Source organism: Psittacula echo (assembly GCF_963264785.1).
Source record: "Psittacula echo genome assembly, chromosome: 1".
Classification (NCBI taxonomy): domain Eukaryota; kingdom Metazoa; phylum Chordata; class Aves; order Psittaciformes; family Psittacidae; genus Psittacula; species Psittacula echo.
The window spans coordinates 160,530,208-160,551,050 of NC_137735.1; the positions used below are offsets into that span (position 1 = coordinate 160,530,208).

The window sequence follows — 20,843 nt, forward strand, 5'->3', positions numbered from 1 at the left end:
AAAGGTATTTTTTCATTATAACAATCATTAAATCTTGAAACATTCATGTAGGAAGGATGAGTTTCAGAATCACTGAATTAAAATAGATAAACCAGAATGATGTTAAAATCAGAGTAGATTAATTCGCTGCTAACTTAAGGACTTACACTATGGACTTTATTTCCAATTCAAATGGGATCATGTTATCAATACTGCAGAACTCAAATGATTTAATCTATCTTAACTGTAAAATTATCACTAAAAAGTCAGTAACAGCATAAAATCGTATCATTGTGCAATATCAGTGAATGCAGCAGCAATCTGTGGCACATAACTGCTCTAACAACATGAAATACTAACCAAGGACACAGGAGAAATTATGTCAATTTAAAATTAATTCTGATTTGATTAGCAATGTTAAAACAAATGAGCTATGAAAGTTAACTCATATTATCCAATCATCCTTACATTTTTAGGAATTAAATAAATTGTAAGAGTTACAGGAGATACCTATAAGTTAGTAATAAAATTCAAGTCTCAAATAATTGTTTACATGAATCTTATTCTAATTTACTTTCCCCTCAAAAAGTGAAATAAAATAATTTTAGAAAGAAGTAAGATATCTCAGAGCTTTTCATACATTTTCTTAAGCAGTTCAATTAATTAGATGGCAGCTATCTGAAGAAGAAAGTTAACACCTTCACGTGACTAAAGTTATTGGGGTAAGATTTAGGGGGAACTTTAAAATAACAGCTTTCATCCCATTCATTTTTTAGAAGTCTTGACGTTCTTTCACAGAGTAGATAACTTCTTTAGTCAATGGTATTATAGAAGTATTTTCATGTACAAATAATGTGCAGAGAGAGGAATGCCTAGCACTTACCAGGCGGAGATAATTCTGAAGTGTCTGAAGATGGATCATAGATGCGTAAGTCACACTATTTAGGCAGCCTTCTTGAGGTCCTTTATAAAGAGACATACAAATAACTTCTACAAATCTCTCATGTTTATAAGCATGTATGACGGATACATATGCTTTTCATGCAGTATTCTACAGTGATGTCCTAAAACTGCAGGCTCTGCAAATTAAAATGATTTATCTAGCAACCCAGATTCATGAGCATCCATGACATAAGTAAAACGGACACTACTACACAACTGAAAAAGGTCATAGGGCATATATGTGCCAGCATGTTTTCTAAATGTTGTAGACCTTTTCAAATCTAGTTAAACAATTAATTGGACATGATATTTCTGAGGATCAAGCAAGAGGATCAAACAACATTGAAAAACAAACCCAGTAGTGAACGCTTCTCAAATTACGTATTTCATATGGGGTGTCTTGACATTGAAACCTGAAAATTATTAATTGACAATTACCAAACAAAAACACTGTGATATGCTCAGCTCTGTTGTTCTTCAAAAAGTCCCATGGTGGTTGGGAAAAGATCTGACCTGTTGACCATGAAATGTTTCCTGTTAAAAACAAAAAAAGAGAGATATTCCTTGTATCTATATAAAGTGTCTTATGCTCAAGCATATTCACTTGCTTACAAAGAGTTCCATGCACTAAATCATACTATTATTTGATACGACTGAGGATAATAATGTTTTCTGCCAACTGAGTCTAATAGTTAGCCTATCTTTATATCTTTACATGCAAATTAAAGTAAAATAAGATTATTTGCCCAGTTTAATATGAACAGGGTTTTTTTTAGGGTGATAGGTAGAGGGGGGAAGAGGATTTAAGATGAAGCACATGAATTTTCAGAATCCTATGCAACTATTACTATTACTACCACATTTTGGCTAATTTTTCATTATTTTAAAGATTTGTCTGTTTTACCTTGATAAGTGAAGTTAAATAAAGCACAAGTAGTTCTGTTCTACCTATGCTGAAGATTTACAGTCTGGATTTACTGTACATCCTGCATGTACTGTAAAGACGTAGTGTGGGCTTTGCTTTGAATTGCTTTGTTTCACTTGTAATACAGATCTCTCTTCTGGACTTCTAAATTGAGTAAAGGATGAGCTAACATAGGGTCTCATGGTACCCAAGGTGATACTAAAGTGCTTAATGAATTGTATCAGACACAATTAAAAGTAAAGAATGATTTCATGCCAGCACTGTTCAAAGTTTCATAGCTAGTATTGGTCTTTCTTAGTCTAAGCTTTAAAACACCCAGAAATCTAAAGATATTTTTATCTTACTTACAAGATTTCACAAATTCAAGAAAACCCCCAATTTTTGTTTTTCTTATTATACCAATATTGATACCTAGTTTGACAGATAATATACTGCTTGCACTGAGGCCAATGTTGGATTCTGCAGCACTGCTGAATGACAGGTCATCTAGGCTCCTCCATCCATCAGAAGCAATTACTTGGAAATGGTTTGTCACTGCCTGACTCACTGCCTTTGAAAAATCATCCCATGATGTCTGTTTGCGGATATTTAAAGCACATATTGTGTTTTCTGTATCAAATTCTTCTGTACCACAACGGCCTGGTTCAATGCCACTGACTGAAATCCTTACAGGTACATTAAGAGCATCTGTTGAAAAACAAAAAACCAAGAATGTAAAACTCAATTAGAAAAAAAAAAATCCTACTATTAAAGACCAATAGCATCTAATATTGCAAATAAAAGCTACAAAATAACTCCTTCTACAGAAAAGCAAATGCTAAAGAGCAGCACAGATCATCACCATAGAATCAGAGCAGTGATGACAAACAAATAGAGGTATCCATCTTTTTTTACATTACAAAAAATCAGTAATATGCTTCAACAGGAAGCAAGACATAACTTAATCTTTTATTTCCCTTTTACAGACTAATTTCTTTATTATAAATAAAGACATATGGCAGGTAGTCTGAATGATTCAGTTTATTGTGGTTGTGCACATTTTTATTATCAATGCAGAAAGGAATTTACTGGCACTGGTGCACAAGTGGAAAACAGCTGAGCCAAATGTCTTTAAATAAAAAGCTAAGAGCTAAGACAGAAAATTCACTTGGAAGTGTATATTTGATTTGCAATAAGATAAATTGACAAAATATTTTTAAAAAAGTACAACATTTACATGCACATTCTAGGGGAAAAAAAAAGTTTTCTTAAATCTTGCTTTTTGAAAAATGGAACACAACTCAACAGAAGCAGCAGTCTGAATCATTTAGATGACTAAAAGTGAAAATGAAACTATCTTCTAACTTTAATGCCAAAACAATACCTTTCAGAAATTTTCCAATATTAAAAATAAGTGCATCACAAAAAGTTATCAGCTCATTCTGAAATCTTGCAACATGAGTTTTGCTTTTGAGTTCAGAAGTCAAGTCTTCTGCTGATACAAACCAATGAAGCATTTCTGATGTCAGAAAAGCTCTGGTTTAAACCCACTAGCCTACCATAGGGAAAAGTACTCAAAGGCACCCTTTTGGATGTGGGACTGTGAGGAATGTATCAAAGGCTTGCCCTTCTGAGAGCTGGATCTCGGGGAAATGAGCTACGGCTATAGGAAATACATTGACTTCTTCACAAGGAAATGGGCCCCTAGGACAGAGGAGCAGTGTATGCCTGAATTTCACTGTATGGGTCCTCTGTGGCACAGTGGGCAAACTTGGCCCTCCCCGCTCTGTCTTTCAGATTTGTTGGAGCACATTCCCCTGTCCTACATGCACGTAATTCCTTACAATGGAAACCTTACTGGGTTGTGAGGAAGGTAGAGGATGGTACACACACAGTTATCCAAAATTCAGTCTTGGCTTACTGAGGAGTATACACAGATAAAAGTGGTGTTTCCAAGCTTCCACAGATCAAATCTTCTTGGGGCAAAAAAGCTAATCATGGTGGCACTGATGTTAACTACAGGCTTAACAAATGAGAGAAGAGAAATTGAGTCCAAAGGTTCTGACCTGATAAAAGAAGTTGGATTCATGATAAGCCTGACCACAGCACCAGGGTATTAAGACTGATGAAAATAATACCAGCATCAATTTAACACACTATAGCTTCAAACATCAGAAATTGGCTTCAGTCTGATAAAGAAATAGACCACATAGGAGTTTCTAATAGAAAGTGAGTTGTGTTCCCCTCTACACCTACAATAAAATGGTAAGAAGCCAAATATTATAATAGCTGAAGAGGAAAAGCAGAAGCAGCATGCAGAAAGCCTCCTTAATTTGTAATAATCCGTGTACTTGACTACCCACAGCCCTATATCCCATAACACAAACACAAAAAAAGTGATTAAATACAAAGCATACGAATCTACAAAACCAATACTTTTGACTATACAGAGCAAACACAAAATGTGTGGATGGACAAAGTTCTAACTCAAGAAATATAGAGGTCATCCTGCTCTGCCGAATTTTGAGAAAACTTATGGAGAAGGTAGACAATGACAGGTTCCAACAGAAGAACAATCTCCTGAAAGAAGTTACTGATGTTGGAAAAAGGACATTGTCTGATGTTGTCCCCAAGACTTTTTTTTGAAGACTAGAACAAAGAATCCCCTGAACAGTAAAGAAGTGACAAATAAAATTATGCTTTAAGAAGAAATTCAGATGAAACTAGGTGATTGTTTTAACCTGAGCAAATTTGACAGCTATCTGCAACAAAGCATTGGTTTGGTTTTTTTTTTTCTGCAAGAATTTGAAGAAAAAATAAGAAGGGGATAATAGCTTTGGAAAAAGTAGTTACTAATATTAAATACAGAAATTTTAGAGATTATGGATGTTTGCACATGTATAATATATAACATCTTTTCAAACGGTTTAAAAACAAGGAAATAAGTCATTTAGTAACCTCCAACAGAATTTTATCATATTCTTTTTCATAATTTGGAGAATAGAAACTTGCCAGGTTAAGAAAACTTTAATTTTGTGGTGCCAAAAAAGTGACAATCTACCCTTTTCAAATTTCTCTTTTTTTGTCCCACAAGCTGTTTACTAAAAAGATTTTTTATGTCATGTTGATAGCATTTACTTACTTAAGTTTTCTAGGAGATGTTTGCAATCATCAGTAGCAACATCATGCAATGTTCGATTACACTTATCTTTTCTCTCAGCCTCTAGTCCACCATGGCTGCAAAGAATTTCTAGACAGTTCTGCAAAGGTAAGAACTGTATTACTGACTTGTCCATTTGCTGCATTATAAAGTTCTACCAATATGCAGTTAGATTCCTAACTGAAATTCTTACACACGCATTTCCAAAGATGGCCAGCAGTAGAGTTTCTGAGTGTCCAGATGATGTTCCTCACAGACTTGAAAGCCAGGAGTAAAAACATTTTAAGGCAGACAGACTTGAAAGTCTCAAACCAAGATTTTGAAAAAGCAGAATGTACACAGCCAGGCTTTTAGAGTCTCCAAACATCATGTGCTGAGTTGAACTGAGAAGTTCTTAACACCTGGCCACTAGTTCAGGTATTCACATAAAGAAATAAAAGCCCAACTATGCATCTTATTTTGAACATCTTGGCCTCAATATTCAAGCAACATTAAAAGCAATTCTAAAGCTTAATGCAGACTAATTAAGGAATCTGCTCAGATGGCAACAACCCATAAAACCAGTTTTCACTTTGTGATTCACCAAACAGGAGTCTCCATCATGCCTGACATCTGAGTGGGATACAGCAAAAGAAAAACAATAATCTTAAAAAAACTTTGCAAGCCTCTTCTTTGGCAGGTAAACCTTTTATTAAAGTCAGAACACAAACACTTTGTGCATGCCAACAACATGATGCCCTCTTAAAATTCAAGGACTCCAAAAGAAGTCATATGCTTCACAAAAGCAAAAAATTATTACAGTTTATTAGAAACACGCTAGTAGCAGATAAATACAGATTGGTACAATCATACTATTACATGAAGAAAACATTAATTATATAGATCCTTCCAAACTAGGTGGGGGAGGGAGAGGGGAAAAAGAGGGAAGGAGGAAAGGAAAGGACATGACCCTTTCAAAACTACATTCAATTATTGATTGATCAGTGCTCAGAAGACACTGATTTCTAATGATCATCCATTCAGCAACAACACAGGTGGCCTTCATGAAAGCTTTGTCATTCTCAGACATGCCTTTCAAGGACAGATATCCATATCAAAAAAAGACACCATCAGAAATTATACTAGTTAATACTTGCTGCAGGTTTGGCTGCTGTTACTTATTTTGTACCTGTTCTAACAGAAAGATTTTTGTCAGTATATCTGATACTCTGACACCTTTCACAAACGTAACAGTCATTCAAGCTATATTTCTATGTGAAGATTAAATTTTACCAGATTGCTGTTCCAGCACTTGTAAGAACTTCTTTTTAAAACAAAACAAAAACCAGTTAGCTCACTAACTTTACCAAAAAGAAAACTGCCATTTTCTTGCCAGGTTGGTAAGTTAATTCTGTCTCTCAAAAGGGTGCAATGAATGGCAAAGCCAGCAGAAGGCAGAGAACTGAACTGTGAAGCTAAAAGTGGGAAGTAGAGAGAGAATAAAGAAGTGGAAGACTAGCAGCTAATACGGCCTAGCATAATTCATCTGTAAAGAATGGCAACTACCAATCTCAAAGAAAAGGCTGCACGTGCCAGTGCTGTTTATATGCAACTATCATATAGTGTCATGAACGACATGCAATGTAGATAAAGGATTAGAAAATGGAGTGGAAGTGTTAACAGTACTTGAAGATGGCTATTAAGCTTTCTTCAGCTTCTTAATATCGGAAACCTCTCTCAAGTCAATAAATGCATTCAAATACAACTGTAGAAAGTCTCTGCAACATCAAAACCAGGAATCTGACTGCCAGCTATATATTGCCCTCATCACCTAAGAGAATACCCTCAACCCCTAACGGAGATTAGGAATGTGTTCAAAAACTCAAAATCACAAGTTATTAATTAAAAGTCTATGCGAAGACTTTTGTTGTCACAGCCTTGAGAGAGAACACCTAGCCAAAGCCTCTTTCAGGCAGCAAATTAAACCCAGCTTCCAAGTTCCTGAGTTTCATATTATTGCAGAAAGAATGACCATATTGCACACTATTTAGCTATTTGCAGACTATAACAATACCTGAAAAACCATCTAAATTCAGAAGAGCGGAAACTGAAATAAGAGTCTGTACCTGCCTAATGGAACATTGGCACTTCATGTAATGCAAAATGTGGAGTAAGCAGTGGCTGGTTCCTAAAAACTGTAATTTACTAAACTGAATCTTAAATCTGTGCCTATTTTGAATTTATCATAGTATATTTATCAGGAAGAAAACAAACATAGTGGTCACTATTTAACTAGGCATGTAATCATAAGCTGACTTTCAAAGTCTTGGACTATATTTACCAAAAAATCACTCTCTTCTGTGTTTAGCATTCTCTATTTTCTCCCTTGGTTAAAGTTTCACAGTATGATCTGACTGATAGACACCATTAAAAAAAAAAAAAAAAAAAAATCCTTTAAACAGTGCTGGAAATGTAAAGTTTCTGATGTCAAATCTTTCAAGTAATAATTTCCAGAAATCTTCCTGTTTATCATCAGTAAGACATGTCACGTTATTTTCCACGTTATCATTTATCCCAACATTTGAAAAACTTATTCACTGCCTGCTAAAAAGGCTGCCTAGAAAAACAAATTAAACAATGTATTACTGCACAAATCTGATTCTCATCTCTCTTACTCTCCCCTCCTTTCTTCAGGGAAAACTGTTCATAGTTAAATCATCCTTAATGGTATCTGGAAACAATGTCCATCTAATATCTAGAAGTGCACAACAGCAAACGAATTGGCATTTAGGGTGGATTCACCTCACCTTAACTTTGAAAATACGAATCCAAGTAATCATGTTCTCTCTTTCTGTTGTTGTCCCAAATAAACAGGCATTTAAATATGACAATTCACTTCATTTGGCACCTAGCTTCTAGGATAAATTTTCCAGTGAGAAGTATCTCACTATCTCTGTTAAATTAAGTATGACAACAAACTAGATAACAAACTTAGATTTGACATGTAAGTTTCAGTACTTTAAAAATAAAAAAAGGACTTATCTTGCCTAAATTCTATCAGGTTACAGTAACTTGTTCAAACAGACTGACCTTAAAGCCTTTTGATGCTGCTATGTGGGCAGCAGTCCAACCCTCTTTGTCAGCATGGTTGATGAGATCTGCAGAAATAACAGGCTTTACTCTAGTGCTGTAGTTGTCTTCTCTCTTGTATAACTCAAAGTAGTCTAAATTAGGCTCTGGATCAGTCAAAGAGTTCCCATTGTCTGGCTTGCTATAGTACATAAGGAGCTTGAGACTGTCAACATTACCAGAATCCACTGCTGCGTGAATTGGTGACCAACCATCCTGCAAAAACAAAAGCAAAAAAAGCACACTCCCACCAAACACATATAAAAATGTTTGCAGAACTTGTATTAGCAATGAATCTGAATGGAAGGCAATGTTTGGAAATTAAAAAGATAAGCAAGAGTGACATAATAATCCTTTGGGAAAATAGAGTTGCTTGTGTATATTTGGGTTGGAAGAAAAAGAGGGGATAAAATGTAGCAGAAATGAAATTTTACAGCTTTCTCCAAGAACAGTCCAAGAGATAAAGACTTCAAAATTTTCAGTGGAGTCTAAGTGATATAGGACTTACATGCTGTTAATAAACTGTTTCCTTATCATGCATCAAACTAACGGAGTCTAAGTGATATAGGACTTACATGCTGTTAATAAACTGTTTCCTTATCATGCATCAAACTAACACAATTCTAACAATAATCTGTTTCATACTGCATTAATCAACTTATCAGTCTGATATTTTCATGCTTTTGCCATCATAACTTCCTCTTGTTTCAAACAAAATATATTTACTTTCCAAATAAAAAAAAAAAATATATCTGTGTATTAGAGGAGTAGAACGTATTGTGAAGCTAATACTCTTTGTACTGTTTCTGCACAGCCTGTATCTCCCATTTATTGTCATGTTTTCATCAAGTCTTAAGAAAAACTTCAGGAAAGCACCCAAAAAAGGCAATACCTACATGTTAGTTTTGAGACAGTCCTTCTTTTTTTCCTCTACAGATACATTGGCTTTGGTCACCTGTGATATATCAGACTTTACAATCCTGGCTGACAAATTTGGGGGTGGAGGTCCCCTCAAAGACAACAATAAAGCACTCTAACATAAAAGGTGGAAGCATAATCCATATCTCCACTTCTCCACCTTAAAAATAAGTCAAAATAAAGGAGTTCTGTTTTGCAAACCCAGCGCAAAATGCAGGTGGAATCTGAAATATGTAAAATTATATGTAAGTCACATAATTTACAAGATTTTAGACAACACACAGCTTCAAAAACCCCAAGAAGTATGATGAAAAGAAGAAAATACTAATTTCAAATTATATTGTTCATTCCACCTTTAAAAAAAACCACCCTTTAAATAAATATTTTAATGTAAATATTTCCTAGTTGTTTGCAGATATTCAGTACTATACAAGGTACTTTAACTTTACGAACTATTTCAACTTACACTGGTTTTTACTGTTCGATCTGCTCCACCTTCCAACAATAGCTTAATACAATCATTATTTCCGTTTTTACAGGCCAGGTACAAAGGTGTCTGTCCTCTTTCAGCAGCATGGTTAATATCAGCCTGATACATAATTAATAATTCTGCACACCTAGAGCAAACAGTAAGGTAGTAAAATGATCTTATATTTGACATCCAAGACCTCTTAATAACTTACAACATTTAAATATTTTTAATAAAGTACTGATTTTACAGATCTACCCATAATTTTATCCATCATGTATACACAAGTATAAGGTACAATTTTATATGTAAGTATACAGACAGAAAATCAGATTACTTTACATCCATAAATCCTCATAGAATACCATGTCTTAGACTATTTGAATCTTAAACTACTGTAGATGAATTCAAAGTATGTGAATGTAAACCATTTAATTTCACAAGGCTACTAAAATCTGATGACAGCTTCTTCAGAAAAACCTTCAACTCAGAAAAAAAAAAAGTAATTTTTTTTTCTGGCTGATATTTAAAATCTGATTTAATACTGATATTTAAAATACTTTTTAAAAGAAGTGGAAAAAAAGAGAAAAAAAAAAAAAAGACTAGCTTTAGATACCAACAAAAGGGCAACTTGCCTCGAAGAGTACCTTGGTGGGGACAGCAAAACAGCAATGGCACTATCTATCATTCACATCCCTGAACGGAAGCTACTCCTGAAGGATGGCTTAGGGTGTGTGGTACTGGATCCAAGATCCCATGCTTCCTCACAACCCTGTAGCAGTAAGTCATTTTTTTCCCAGTTCTTGTGCCAGGGTTGGCTCCCTTTCCCTTCCCAAATCCAGATTTTCAACAACTCTCAAGACTTCAGAAAAATCTTACTGCCAGTCTAGTCCTCCTGCAGCTCAAACAAGGGCTATAAACAAAGTTAATTCCCCATCTCCGGGTGAATATTTATCAGTCCATGAATAGAATGATATCAACAATAAAGCCTCAAAGCAATTAATGCAATGCCAACTAACTACTGGAGAGGAGACCATACTATAACAAAGAAGATGACAAACTATTGAAAATAATGTAAAACATATGTAAGAATGTATGTATATAAGAAATGACAGATTTAAAATAAACAAAAAAACCACAACAAAAAACAACTATTTTTTTTAAAAATCTCTTTCAAGTTTTTGTTAGAAAAAAATCGATCAAGTTCAAGACAAAATGCACAATTTTAGAAAAGAGCAAACCATATAAAATTAATATGGATTACGTAGCTGTGCTTTCTGAAAATGCTTAAATGAACAGAAAATCCACAAATATAAGTAATGTTCTCCCTTAGCAATATTGAACATGTATCCTAACCATATAGTCACAAAGGTCATCTTAAAATGGGCTCGTAACAAGACACCTCCATAAAGCATTTCAGATTGAGTTTTAAGTCTGCTATATAAAAATATCTGATTTGTTATTTTGCATTGTATTAAATGATTCTGGAAATGCTACATGGACTTTCCACCTGAAGAGCAGGTAAAGTCAGCCTGGCATGGACCACATGGGAAATGATTTTGAAAGTTTTTCCTGAAAGCATTTTCTGAATCGGTGATGTTACTGAACAGCCTCAAAAAACTATTTATTTTTTTTTTCTGAGTACGTAACTAGGGCTGGAACAACTGTATTGTCTCAGTTCAGGAATAAGGTTAATGAACATGTCACAGGGGACTGGCTAGCAAATCTATCACAGGCAAGTAATGTGTAATTGATAGTAGTTTAGTGCTGTTATTAACTCCAGATTCTTAGTGCTGCAGTACAAGTAACATGGACTATGCAACACAACATTTGAAAGAGGAGAGATAATACCATTGCCCCAAATTCTGCCTATTACTGATTTTTTGCTGAGCCAGGACTTTAAAGTGATCAACCAATCAAACAGCTTGAAGCATTCTTAGTATCTCTGATATTTTTGGCTGGTCCTATTATTCCATGCTCACTTTTACAATTTGATTCACGTTTGGAATCTAGAAAAAGCAAAAGCAAGGAAAGCATTCAGAGATATCATACTCTCACGTAACTCTAAAGGAAAAAGAATATAAAGTCTGTGATATCATAACACAGCAGATGATATACAGCAAAGTGTTGTGAGGGTAAGAGAGAAATAAATAGCTTCCTACTTAAACAGCATCTAAGATATTTAGTTTAGTAAGAAAACTTGAAGAGTGTATTTTTTGGTTTGTCTTGTGAAGTCACATGTAATTTTTACAGATTTTACGTGAAACACTGAGACATTTAATGAGATTTGTATTTCTGTGCTCAGAATGTGCTATTAAGAATCTCCTACCTCTGGATTAAAAATTCCAGTAAAAGACGTCCATTAGTTAATGAGCTTAAAGTCCTCCAAGAATTGGCAAGAAACTCTGACAATCCTTATACACTCATGGAAGATCATGAGGAGGACAGGGATGCCACTCTTCCTCACTGTTGGGTCAGGGCCTATTACAGTATAGCACTCAAAGACTTGGATCCCTACATGTTACTATATCAGAGTAAAATCCTTAAAAATAGTAAAATGCATCATTAAAAGAATAAAAACCTGAAAGATAAGTGTAATCAAAGATACATAAACCAAAGGTAAAGTATGTAATAAAGATTCCTAGCCATGCTGTCTAAGACTTGCATTTGTAAAATGGTTTTATCTGGACAAGGATGCTCTGAAAGAGATTACCTAATGGTTGCTTCCAACTTTCAGTTCTATTTCCTATGATTCTATGATAAGACAGTAAAGCTGAAGAGCAGAAATGCATCAGCCTTCAGCCCCTCTGATGAAGAGAGGGAAAGGGAGGGAAAAAACAATCATCTGTATAAATTGTTGAATATTGTTTCTCAGTAGAAAAAAGAAAACAGAATCTTCTAATCATGCTGTCATAAAACACCAATCTGTAAAATTAGCCTCAAAAAAATTAAAGGAAATTATTGTAACTACATTTTGAAGAATGTTCTTAGAAATACTCTTTGGCTCATACATAATTTTCAGGCTTTCAAAGTTACTGATACAAAAAAAACCAACCCTTAAACCTTAAAAAACCTGTTTTGTTGTTGAAAGCATTTGATTCTTTGTCACTCAGGAGAACACTTAGATCAATGTTCTTTTGTCTCTGAATATGATATTCACAGTTCTCTATGCTTCAAAACAATCAGCACAAAATAATTTATTTCCTTCTTCCTCTGTTTATCCTGCATTATGGCTGATAAAGAAAAATAAGAAATTCAAAAGTATGACACCCATGTAGACCAGTATCATATTGTGGTTGCTAAGAAAACATGTTCAGCAACCTGAAGAGCTACAATTGGAAACAAACCAAATGAAACATATTAAAACCAGAATGGCACTTAAATTCGAGTTTCAGTAGATATTTTCAGTAAATTATAGTTAAATACACAATTACCTGAGAATGCAACAGTAATGTAATGAAAAAAACATATAATATAATGTAAAGAGAATATAAAAATGAGTAATAGCTGACAGGCAAAACCTTAAGACTTCACTTACTTGACATGTCCCTGAGCAACTGCTGAACACAAGGGTGTAAAGCCATTTTTATCAGCAGCATCAACTTGTGCTTCTGCAGTCAGCAGCAATCTCACACAATCTATAAATTGAGCAGAAACATAGACTGATGCATCAAAAACAAGTGGTTAAAACTATCAGAAACTGCTCAAGGGGCAACAGCAGCAAATCTTTTTGACTATACATCACATACCTTAGCGAACCCAAGTAAAAGCTCTGGAATAGTTTGCAGGAGAGAGCTGAGAATTGACTCCCTGGGGGCATCACCACACTTTTGCAAAAGGGGCTAGGGCTGGGTTCTACTGGGGTCCAAATATGCGCCCATTGCTGGCAGCTCCCACAGTGTTACCCAATTTACCTCCGAAGTGGGGATTTGAGTTATCCAGCAGCCCCTAAAGGCAGCACAGTCCCTTTGGCAGTCACATGACACAGCCCGAATATGACAGCCACAGGGGAGATGCACACAAGCTACACGTAAGTTAAGCAACACGCTGGCCAATCGTGTTTGAGGACACAGTGACTTGGGATTGCAATGACAAATAAGACAAGCTGACAAACTCAAACCTTCCCCCAACTGTTCCCATTCATAGATTTCCAAAACAACATGCTAAAAATAGCACCAGCCTCATTCCACCATCCTAAAGCCAAGTTAAGATAATTAATTACACAGTAATTAAACTGCTTTCCATCCATAAATTGGAACATCATTTGATGCAATTAAGTCTGAAGAAAACACTTAATCTGCTCTATATTCTTGATATTGGTTCTAGACCAAAATAAAACAAGTCTTCTGTAGTTGAAACTACGACTTTGAAAATAAGCTCCACTAGAACACCAATTATAAACTCCTGGCCTGATTTCTGAGCAAGCTAATGTGCTCTGTTCCAGCACTGAGGTCCTGAAGCCAAGCTTTGCTTGTGAAGCTTATCTCTAGATAGCAGAAAAATGTATGCAGAGTTACTTAAAAATCTGACTAAGCCAAACTATTTCCTGAATGCATTTACTCCTGTTACAAATCTTCCAAATATTAATACAGATGTTGTGGAGTTGATTAAATAAATATTTAACATTAAGGAATAAATTTTAAACCTCTGTGAATTCTTGTAAATTAAGATTCTTACATTCTTAAATAAGTAATCTGATCTGACATGACTTTTTTCTTTTTTTAAGAAAAAAAAAGTTGATTGTCAGGATAAGCTACCAGGACTTCTTTTTAAAGTAATAAAGAAGCTCTCAATTAACAAACTTACCTAGTATTTCCTAACTTGCCACTTGTAAGATAATACCGATTAAAATCAAATCATATTTTCAATTATTCTGTAACAGAAAAAATACTCTGCTAACCACAACATGGGTTTTTTTCCTCTCTCCATCGTCAGTCCCAGTCTTACACTAAACAATTAACTCGAAAATACAGATTCCTGCTTGGCATTCTAAAATACCTTTGAAGTTTATGAAGGAGGTTGAAAACATTTTCTTCTAGCAGTTCCACATATTTGGCTAGAATTAGCCAAATATTAGTTTCTTCATAAAGCATATGTTTGCCATGCAAAAGCTAGGAAGAATACACAGAACAAGACCACCTTTTTAGATTGGTACGGTTAACTCACAATTATTGACTGGCAGATCATTTAGGTTGTAGCTTATCTATGTGAAAATACTGTTTCTGATGAAGGTCATTGAAAAGGGCTGTTTATTCTTAGAGGCAGGTGCAAGCATGAGGAAATACAGCTACTTTCATAGAGTATACCATGTGTGCTAATAAGCTCTACGCAAGACTTTTCTGGTGGCATATCAAGTCAGAGAACAATAATCTCCAAGAAGCCTGGGTCCTCTGGATGGATTTTGGATTGGGATTTGGAGAAGTGTGACTTGAGTAAGTCCAGGTTTATTAAAGCCAGTTCACTGCCATCTGCCACAGAGTAACAAGCAGTGGAGATGACTGAGCAGAAGGGCGGGCACAAGACAGACACTGATGTTGTCACTCAGTTTAAGGTTTTGGTCAGAGCAAAAACAAAACATGGAAGCATATTAACACAAACACCTGGCAACTTTACTGCTTTCCACCACAGCTGGGTAGTTAGTTCTTCCAGAGTGCTGGCAAACACCATGCAGATACATCCAGTGGCTTGGCAGAGCTGACTCCATGTAGCTGTATGTCTCTGCACCTCATTCCTTTCTACTTCCCACATCATTCCAGTTTTTCCTATCAATGAGGGTGCCACAGCCTCCAAATACTCAGGATAGAAGAGAATCAATTATACCATAAATGCATATGATTAACACAGCTGCATCCAAAGGATATTATTATTATTCTGTTCACATTTCTCAGACTCATGAACTCTTATTTTATTCTATCCTCCTTAACCTCCTTGTGTGTGGCACAGAACGGTCAAGACTGGCAACACAATACAGATATACAGGTATATTAGCTAAGTGAACTACTGTACATGTTATCAAGTGTGTAATAGTCTGAAGTGGCTCCTGCTTTGTTAATGGATCAAACCAAGATGGCCTGACAAAACAATCTGTTCAGCTATCCCAATCTAGTGGTTAAATCATAAAATTAACAGCTTCCTCATGTCCACTCAAACACAGAAGAAGTGTTTGGTGTATGCTTTTAGGGTGAAGCTCCCTCTCTCAGACCTACAGATTTGGGAACAGTGTGTGCAGGAAATAAAGCAGCTGTTAAGAGCTTCAAGTGCTGGAACAGCCCTCAGCTGCAGCTCTCAAAAGGCAACTGTTTCTGAACAGGAAGGCTACACATTTTGCAAATAGGATAGATTAGGAAAGAAAATTTGAGTGTTCTCTTGTGTGACTCTATTTTCTCTACAGACTGGGCTGAGAGCACGTAACAGTTGCTGCCACCATGCTGGTTACAATGTGCTCTACCATTCTCTAGCTATCTACACATCTCAAATCCTGCATTTCTTCACTAAAAATGTGTGGCAATCATTGGCTTTCCACTCTTCTCAGACTCTCTGCAACACGGTGTTTGTTTCTGAAGGGAAGTACTCACTATGCTGGCTTTTAACAAGTGCAGAGCTACTTTTTTCTTCTGGCCAACTATTTCCCAGGAGAAATCAGAAAATCTGGCTCTTTGACTTAGTAAAAACAAGAGGTCCTGGAATCCTGCGCATCTATTCAGTCACTAACTCCAGGGTGAAATTATTCTCAATAAATTAAATCGTGGTGTGATCACCCACCAGGGTAAAATTACGTGCTCAGTCTTACAGCTGGACTCGATGATCTTAAGGGTATTTTCCAACCTAAATGATTCTATGATTCTAAGGAAAAATAAAGCTAGCCAAAAGAGAGTAACTTACTATTGCAAATCCTACTGAACATAATGAAAAAAATCTGTACAATGAGTTACATCATCCTTCTTAAAATGTCATTAGTGTCATTTCTTTCCACTAGGTTAGTTAAAAAAGCTATTAAAAAGTGTTTTTCTAAATAAGAGATTTATTCCTATGCTTCCTTTCTTAAGCCTATATATTTTTACATAAATCTGTTTTTCAAAGTCTGCATTTTGAAGAGCTGCACCTATCCATGCATTTAGGAACAAACTGCAAGTAACATAGAAAGGATTACATATTAAAAACAAAAACCCCTTCTCCAAAAATATGACATCTAATGCTGAAAATTTTCATATACTGCATTAAGGAGACACCAGTACTGCTGCTGTGTGATTCTCTCATTCAGAATTCATACAGTCCATTCAGTTACTAAAATGTAATGATTTATACAACAAAGTGTTTTTCACATCCTGTCAACTATAAATAGAAGAGCTACACTAAAATATTTGTAATATATGTTTTAGCTTAAAAAGTAAAAGACACTAAACAACTACAGGATGAATATGCATGTGTTTGTTTTTATTATTGTGTTCTCATACTTCTGTCAAGTGCTTCTCTTATTTGAAATTTTGACAATAAAAGAGGAAACCTAATTGTCTTTGGTGTCAGTAAGAGCTGCTTAGTACTTGTAATTGAAAATCAGGGCATTTGCTTTGAAACATGTTAGGAATACAAGATGAGTAAAGAAGAGCTGGATCAGTTACAGTTTCTCACAAACACCAGCAATGAGAAATGGATGTAACCCTAGCATAATCCACAGAACATCAATTCAGTGGAGGTGGTGGGGAAATAAATCCATACAATATAATAAATTTGGATTTAATACTGAAGATAAAAAGTTGAAAAAAAAAGTGCCAAATAATAAAATAAGATAAAAATAAAGAACTTTTAAAATACTTTAGAGGTCTTGGCAACAGGAAAGAATCTGTCAGATGAAAAGGTCCAGATGTTCCTACGAAGTAAACCATAGCACCTAGCAAGCAAAGTCAAAATATACCATTCCAAATAAAGGGAAAATCACTTCTAGCCCTATGTCTGGTAGTAAAATTAACCCTGAACATGTCAGAAAAATGTATACTATCTCCCTAGCTATGGATTTTGGATCCTAATTTTACTTATTTTTAAAATACTTGAGAACAATAAATGGAATAATCTCTCTAAATACTACTTTGAACACTGAATTGAGGTTTTCTAATTGTGTCACCAACAAATATATTGTTAAATAAAACCACAAAATACTCTTGAAAGCAGCAGCATTAAAGGCATATGTTCCACCTTCTACTATGAAATAAAATCTTGACCTTACTAAAAATAGATGGATTTTGTTTTTGTCATTGGTGTTGGTGGATTTAAACTTTAATGTCCAAACCAGCATAATGGTATTATTTGCAATGTAAGAGTCTAGAAGATTTATACATATGTAGAAAAAACTACAGTAATGTGTGCTGGAATTTTAAAAAAAGATGCTGTTCGAGAGCCTTACGAGTCTAAAATTATCACCTGGCATTTGTATCCATGAAATTTGTATCTGTTACTAACATATTTGCCTCATTTCATAAATATATTCATAAAATACGAAGACTGACTGTTGAAAGGTTCAAATATCATACCTCATCAAGATGGAGGATTGGAGTAGTGAGGAAAGAAAAATGTTATCCCAGTAGAGCTGTGAGAACAAACCAAGGCTGTTTGATCTATTTCAAAAATAAGATGGTCCATTTTATTTCTCAAGTAACACACTACTCCATCATTTTCACCACTGCTGCAGAAGATCAAAAACCTGGTGATGACCTACTCTTTCCTGCTTATTCCATGTAGAAATCTAAAAGATCTTTAGTTTGATACAGAACATGAGGTGATGATATCTGGTGGCTCTTTACGGGAAAGGAGTGGAGAATTACCCTGCAGAATGTTACCACTAGCAATAATGCTTTCTGTGTTACAAAATTCTGCCTCCAGAAGCATTGTTAATACACGTATTATGATTTTTTTTGTCATATAATCTTATGTAGCTCAATTTCAATGTCACATTTTTAAAACAAACACACATTTGACCTGATTATTAAAACCTCATGAAATAAATATGCTTTCACTATTTCACATGAATGCTGTAACAAAACTTATTATCACTTACCTGTATGTCCATTCGTAGCAGCAGAATACAAGGCAGAATAGCCATCTTCACAAGAGTAATTAATGTCCAGTCCTTCTTCATTAAGCAGCATTGATAATAAAGTGACATTTCCCTGGGCAGCAGCTTGGTGAAGAAGGGTGGGCCTGCCACCCAGGGGGACAGGACCACCACTTGTTAACAAAGGGGTTAGGGAGGAAGACCAGCCTGTGAGTTAAAGCAACAGAAGTTAGATGGAAGACATCAATAAAGCTCTGCATTTTCTGTGTTTTTTTAAAAATTAAACAAGGATCTTCAAAATGACAGGATTTGTTAGCTTAGCACAAGTTTTGTGATGACGCTTTGTCTATACATTAGAAGGTATCCTGAAGAATAAAAACTATGTACAGGGGTGACAGTTGTTCATGCAAATGAACAGGATATCATTACAAAAGGTTAATGTGAAACCTGTTATGAACTGCAGCAGTAGCTGGATGTCTCAAAAAAATTTATATTATTAAAATTCAGAAACTACAGAATTTTAATACAAATTTTAACTGACTTGCTGATATGTTGGGAAGGTTTTCTAAAGTATCTAAAGAAAGGTTTCCAAAACATTTATTTTCATATATTTTCATATGAAATTATTTGCATATGAAATTTCATCCTCCTTTACAGTCTCAGTGCAAACCTCAGTATTTATATCTCACCTGCAGTTATACAGATAAACTGCACAGAGAGCCCTTAGTAATTGTAAGCAACTTCTAATAAGTTTGAAAAAAAAATGTAGGCATCATTTACACAAATAATACAGAAATAAATATATTTATTATTGAACTGTACCTTACTGTTCCTTTTAGTCAGCAATACTTAAACAATGTATTATAAAATGCTCCAGTGTGAATGAATAACAGGTTATATAAAACTTATGAGTGAAAGCTTTCAAGTCACCCCATTAAAGAATAATATTCAATTCCAAGCTTTGAAAGCTTAGGAGTTATCTTGGTTAAATGTTCTGTTCATTACTTATCAGCTTTAGTAGGGAGCTTGTTAAGAAGATGGAGTTTGCTGCATAAAGCAAAGAAAATTTTGTGCATTCCTCCTTGATCAAGGACTGAAAGAGAAAACAGGAGAAAGATTTTTTTTTCCTTTGTTTCACTATTACCTGTAGAAAATCCACATTATGTTTAAAAAATTAAAAAAAAATATTATGTTTCTCTCTTGAATAAATAATTTTGTATCCTGTGGCCACTATTATATGAGCCTGAAATCTGACAATAAAAAGCAAGTTTAAGCAGCTTTTACTGTGGTTCTGCAACACCCAAGATTGAGGAGGAGCTACCAGGCATTACCTCCAGCTCCATCAAGCTAACCAAGTGCTATTCAATCTCTAACAACCAGAATCAGAAAAAACATATGGCAGTGGCTCTACCATGCTGGGATCATCTGCTGTGTGTTTTGGAAAACCAAAAAATATAGAAGTTCCCAACATAATTATACAGAAACAACAGATAGATTTGGGAACCTTGCAAGATCTGGACAGATTTTAATTAAGGTCCAAACTTACACATCAGAATCCATCATCTGAGCAGCCCCAATGAAGAAGCATAGCTTGATCCCAGTTCAAAACAATAGAAAAATAAATTATTGGAGTATTTTATATTTGTTTCTAAAGCAAGCTAAATTTGTCATTTCACATTCAGTTTATTAGCTTAGTATGTAAGGGAAACATTTGCAGTATTTTCACCATGCTAGCTTATTATTCAACTTATTTATTTATTTGATATTGACTATAAGAAGTCATCACTACAGCTATGAAGTTACCTGAAAATAAACTGTAAAGTTAACTCCATCTGTTTTCATAAAACTTTAATTCTGAAACCATCTTCTGACTATTAATGCTCTTACTAATATTTGTTTTTCCAATATTTTTAATCAGAGTATTTTGATGGTTTTCTGAAGAGGTTTTTTCTTTAAAAAAGCTATATACAAAGTAAATTGCATCCTTTAAGTGATAAAACCCCCATATTATTTCCATTTGCAATAAACACACTTAATTTCCACTAAATCCCCAAAGATCTAAAGAATAACCTTTGTTCATCCTTTCCATTATAAAAGAGGTTTTATTTTCCAACCTTCTGTTGTTCTTTGAAACAAACTGCTGCAGCTGTTGCTATCTATCTATCTATCTATCTATCTATCTATCTATTGTGATGTTTTTAAATGGTACTTTAACTAGATTTACTGTCTTGCCTTGGTAGTCAACTGATAGTGGACATTGCTAACATTCTTTGTCCATGTTATGTAAGCATTTGGGTGAATTTGAGGAGACTGACTC

At 34.8% G+C, this 20,843-nt stretch overlaps 1 protein-coding gene across 1 annotated transcript in view; it reads right to left on the bottom strand.

The window, feature by feature from the left end:
• Positions 1 to 20,843, bottom strand: part of CTTNBP2 (cortactin binding protein 2) — a gene marked incomplete at both ends in the record, with an annotated part of 86,328 nt that overhangs the window by 21,017 nt on the left and 44,468 nt on the right. Inside the window, 8 exons of the mRNA XM_080635781.1 lie at positions 863 to 942; positions 1,360 to 1,455; positions 2,258 to 2,533; positions 4,968 to 5,085; positions 8,055 to 8,309; positions 9,478 to 9,628; positions 13,019 to 13,118; positions 18,530 to 18,733. Of these exons, the coding sequence (XP_080491907.1) occupies positions 863 to 942; positions 1,360 to 1,455; positions 2,258 to 2,533; positions 4,968 to 5,085; positions 8,055 to 8,309; positions 9,478 to 9,628; positions 13,019 to 13,118; positions 18,530 to 18,733 (1,280 nt within the window). The remainder of the gene's footprint in view (positions 1 to 862; positions 943 to 1,359; positions 1,456 to 2,257; positions 2,534 to 4,967; positions 5,086 to 8,054; positions 8,310 to 9,477; positions 9,629 to 13,018; positions 13,119 to 18,529; positions 18,734 to 20,843) is intronic.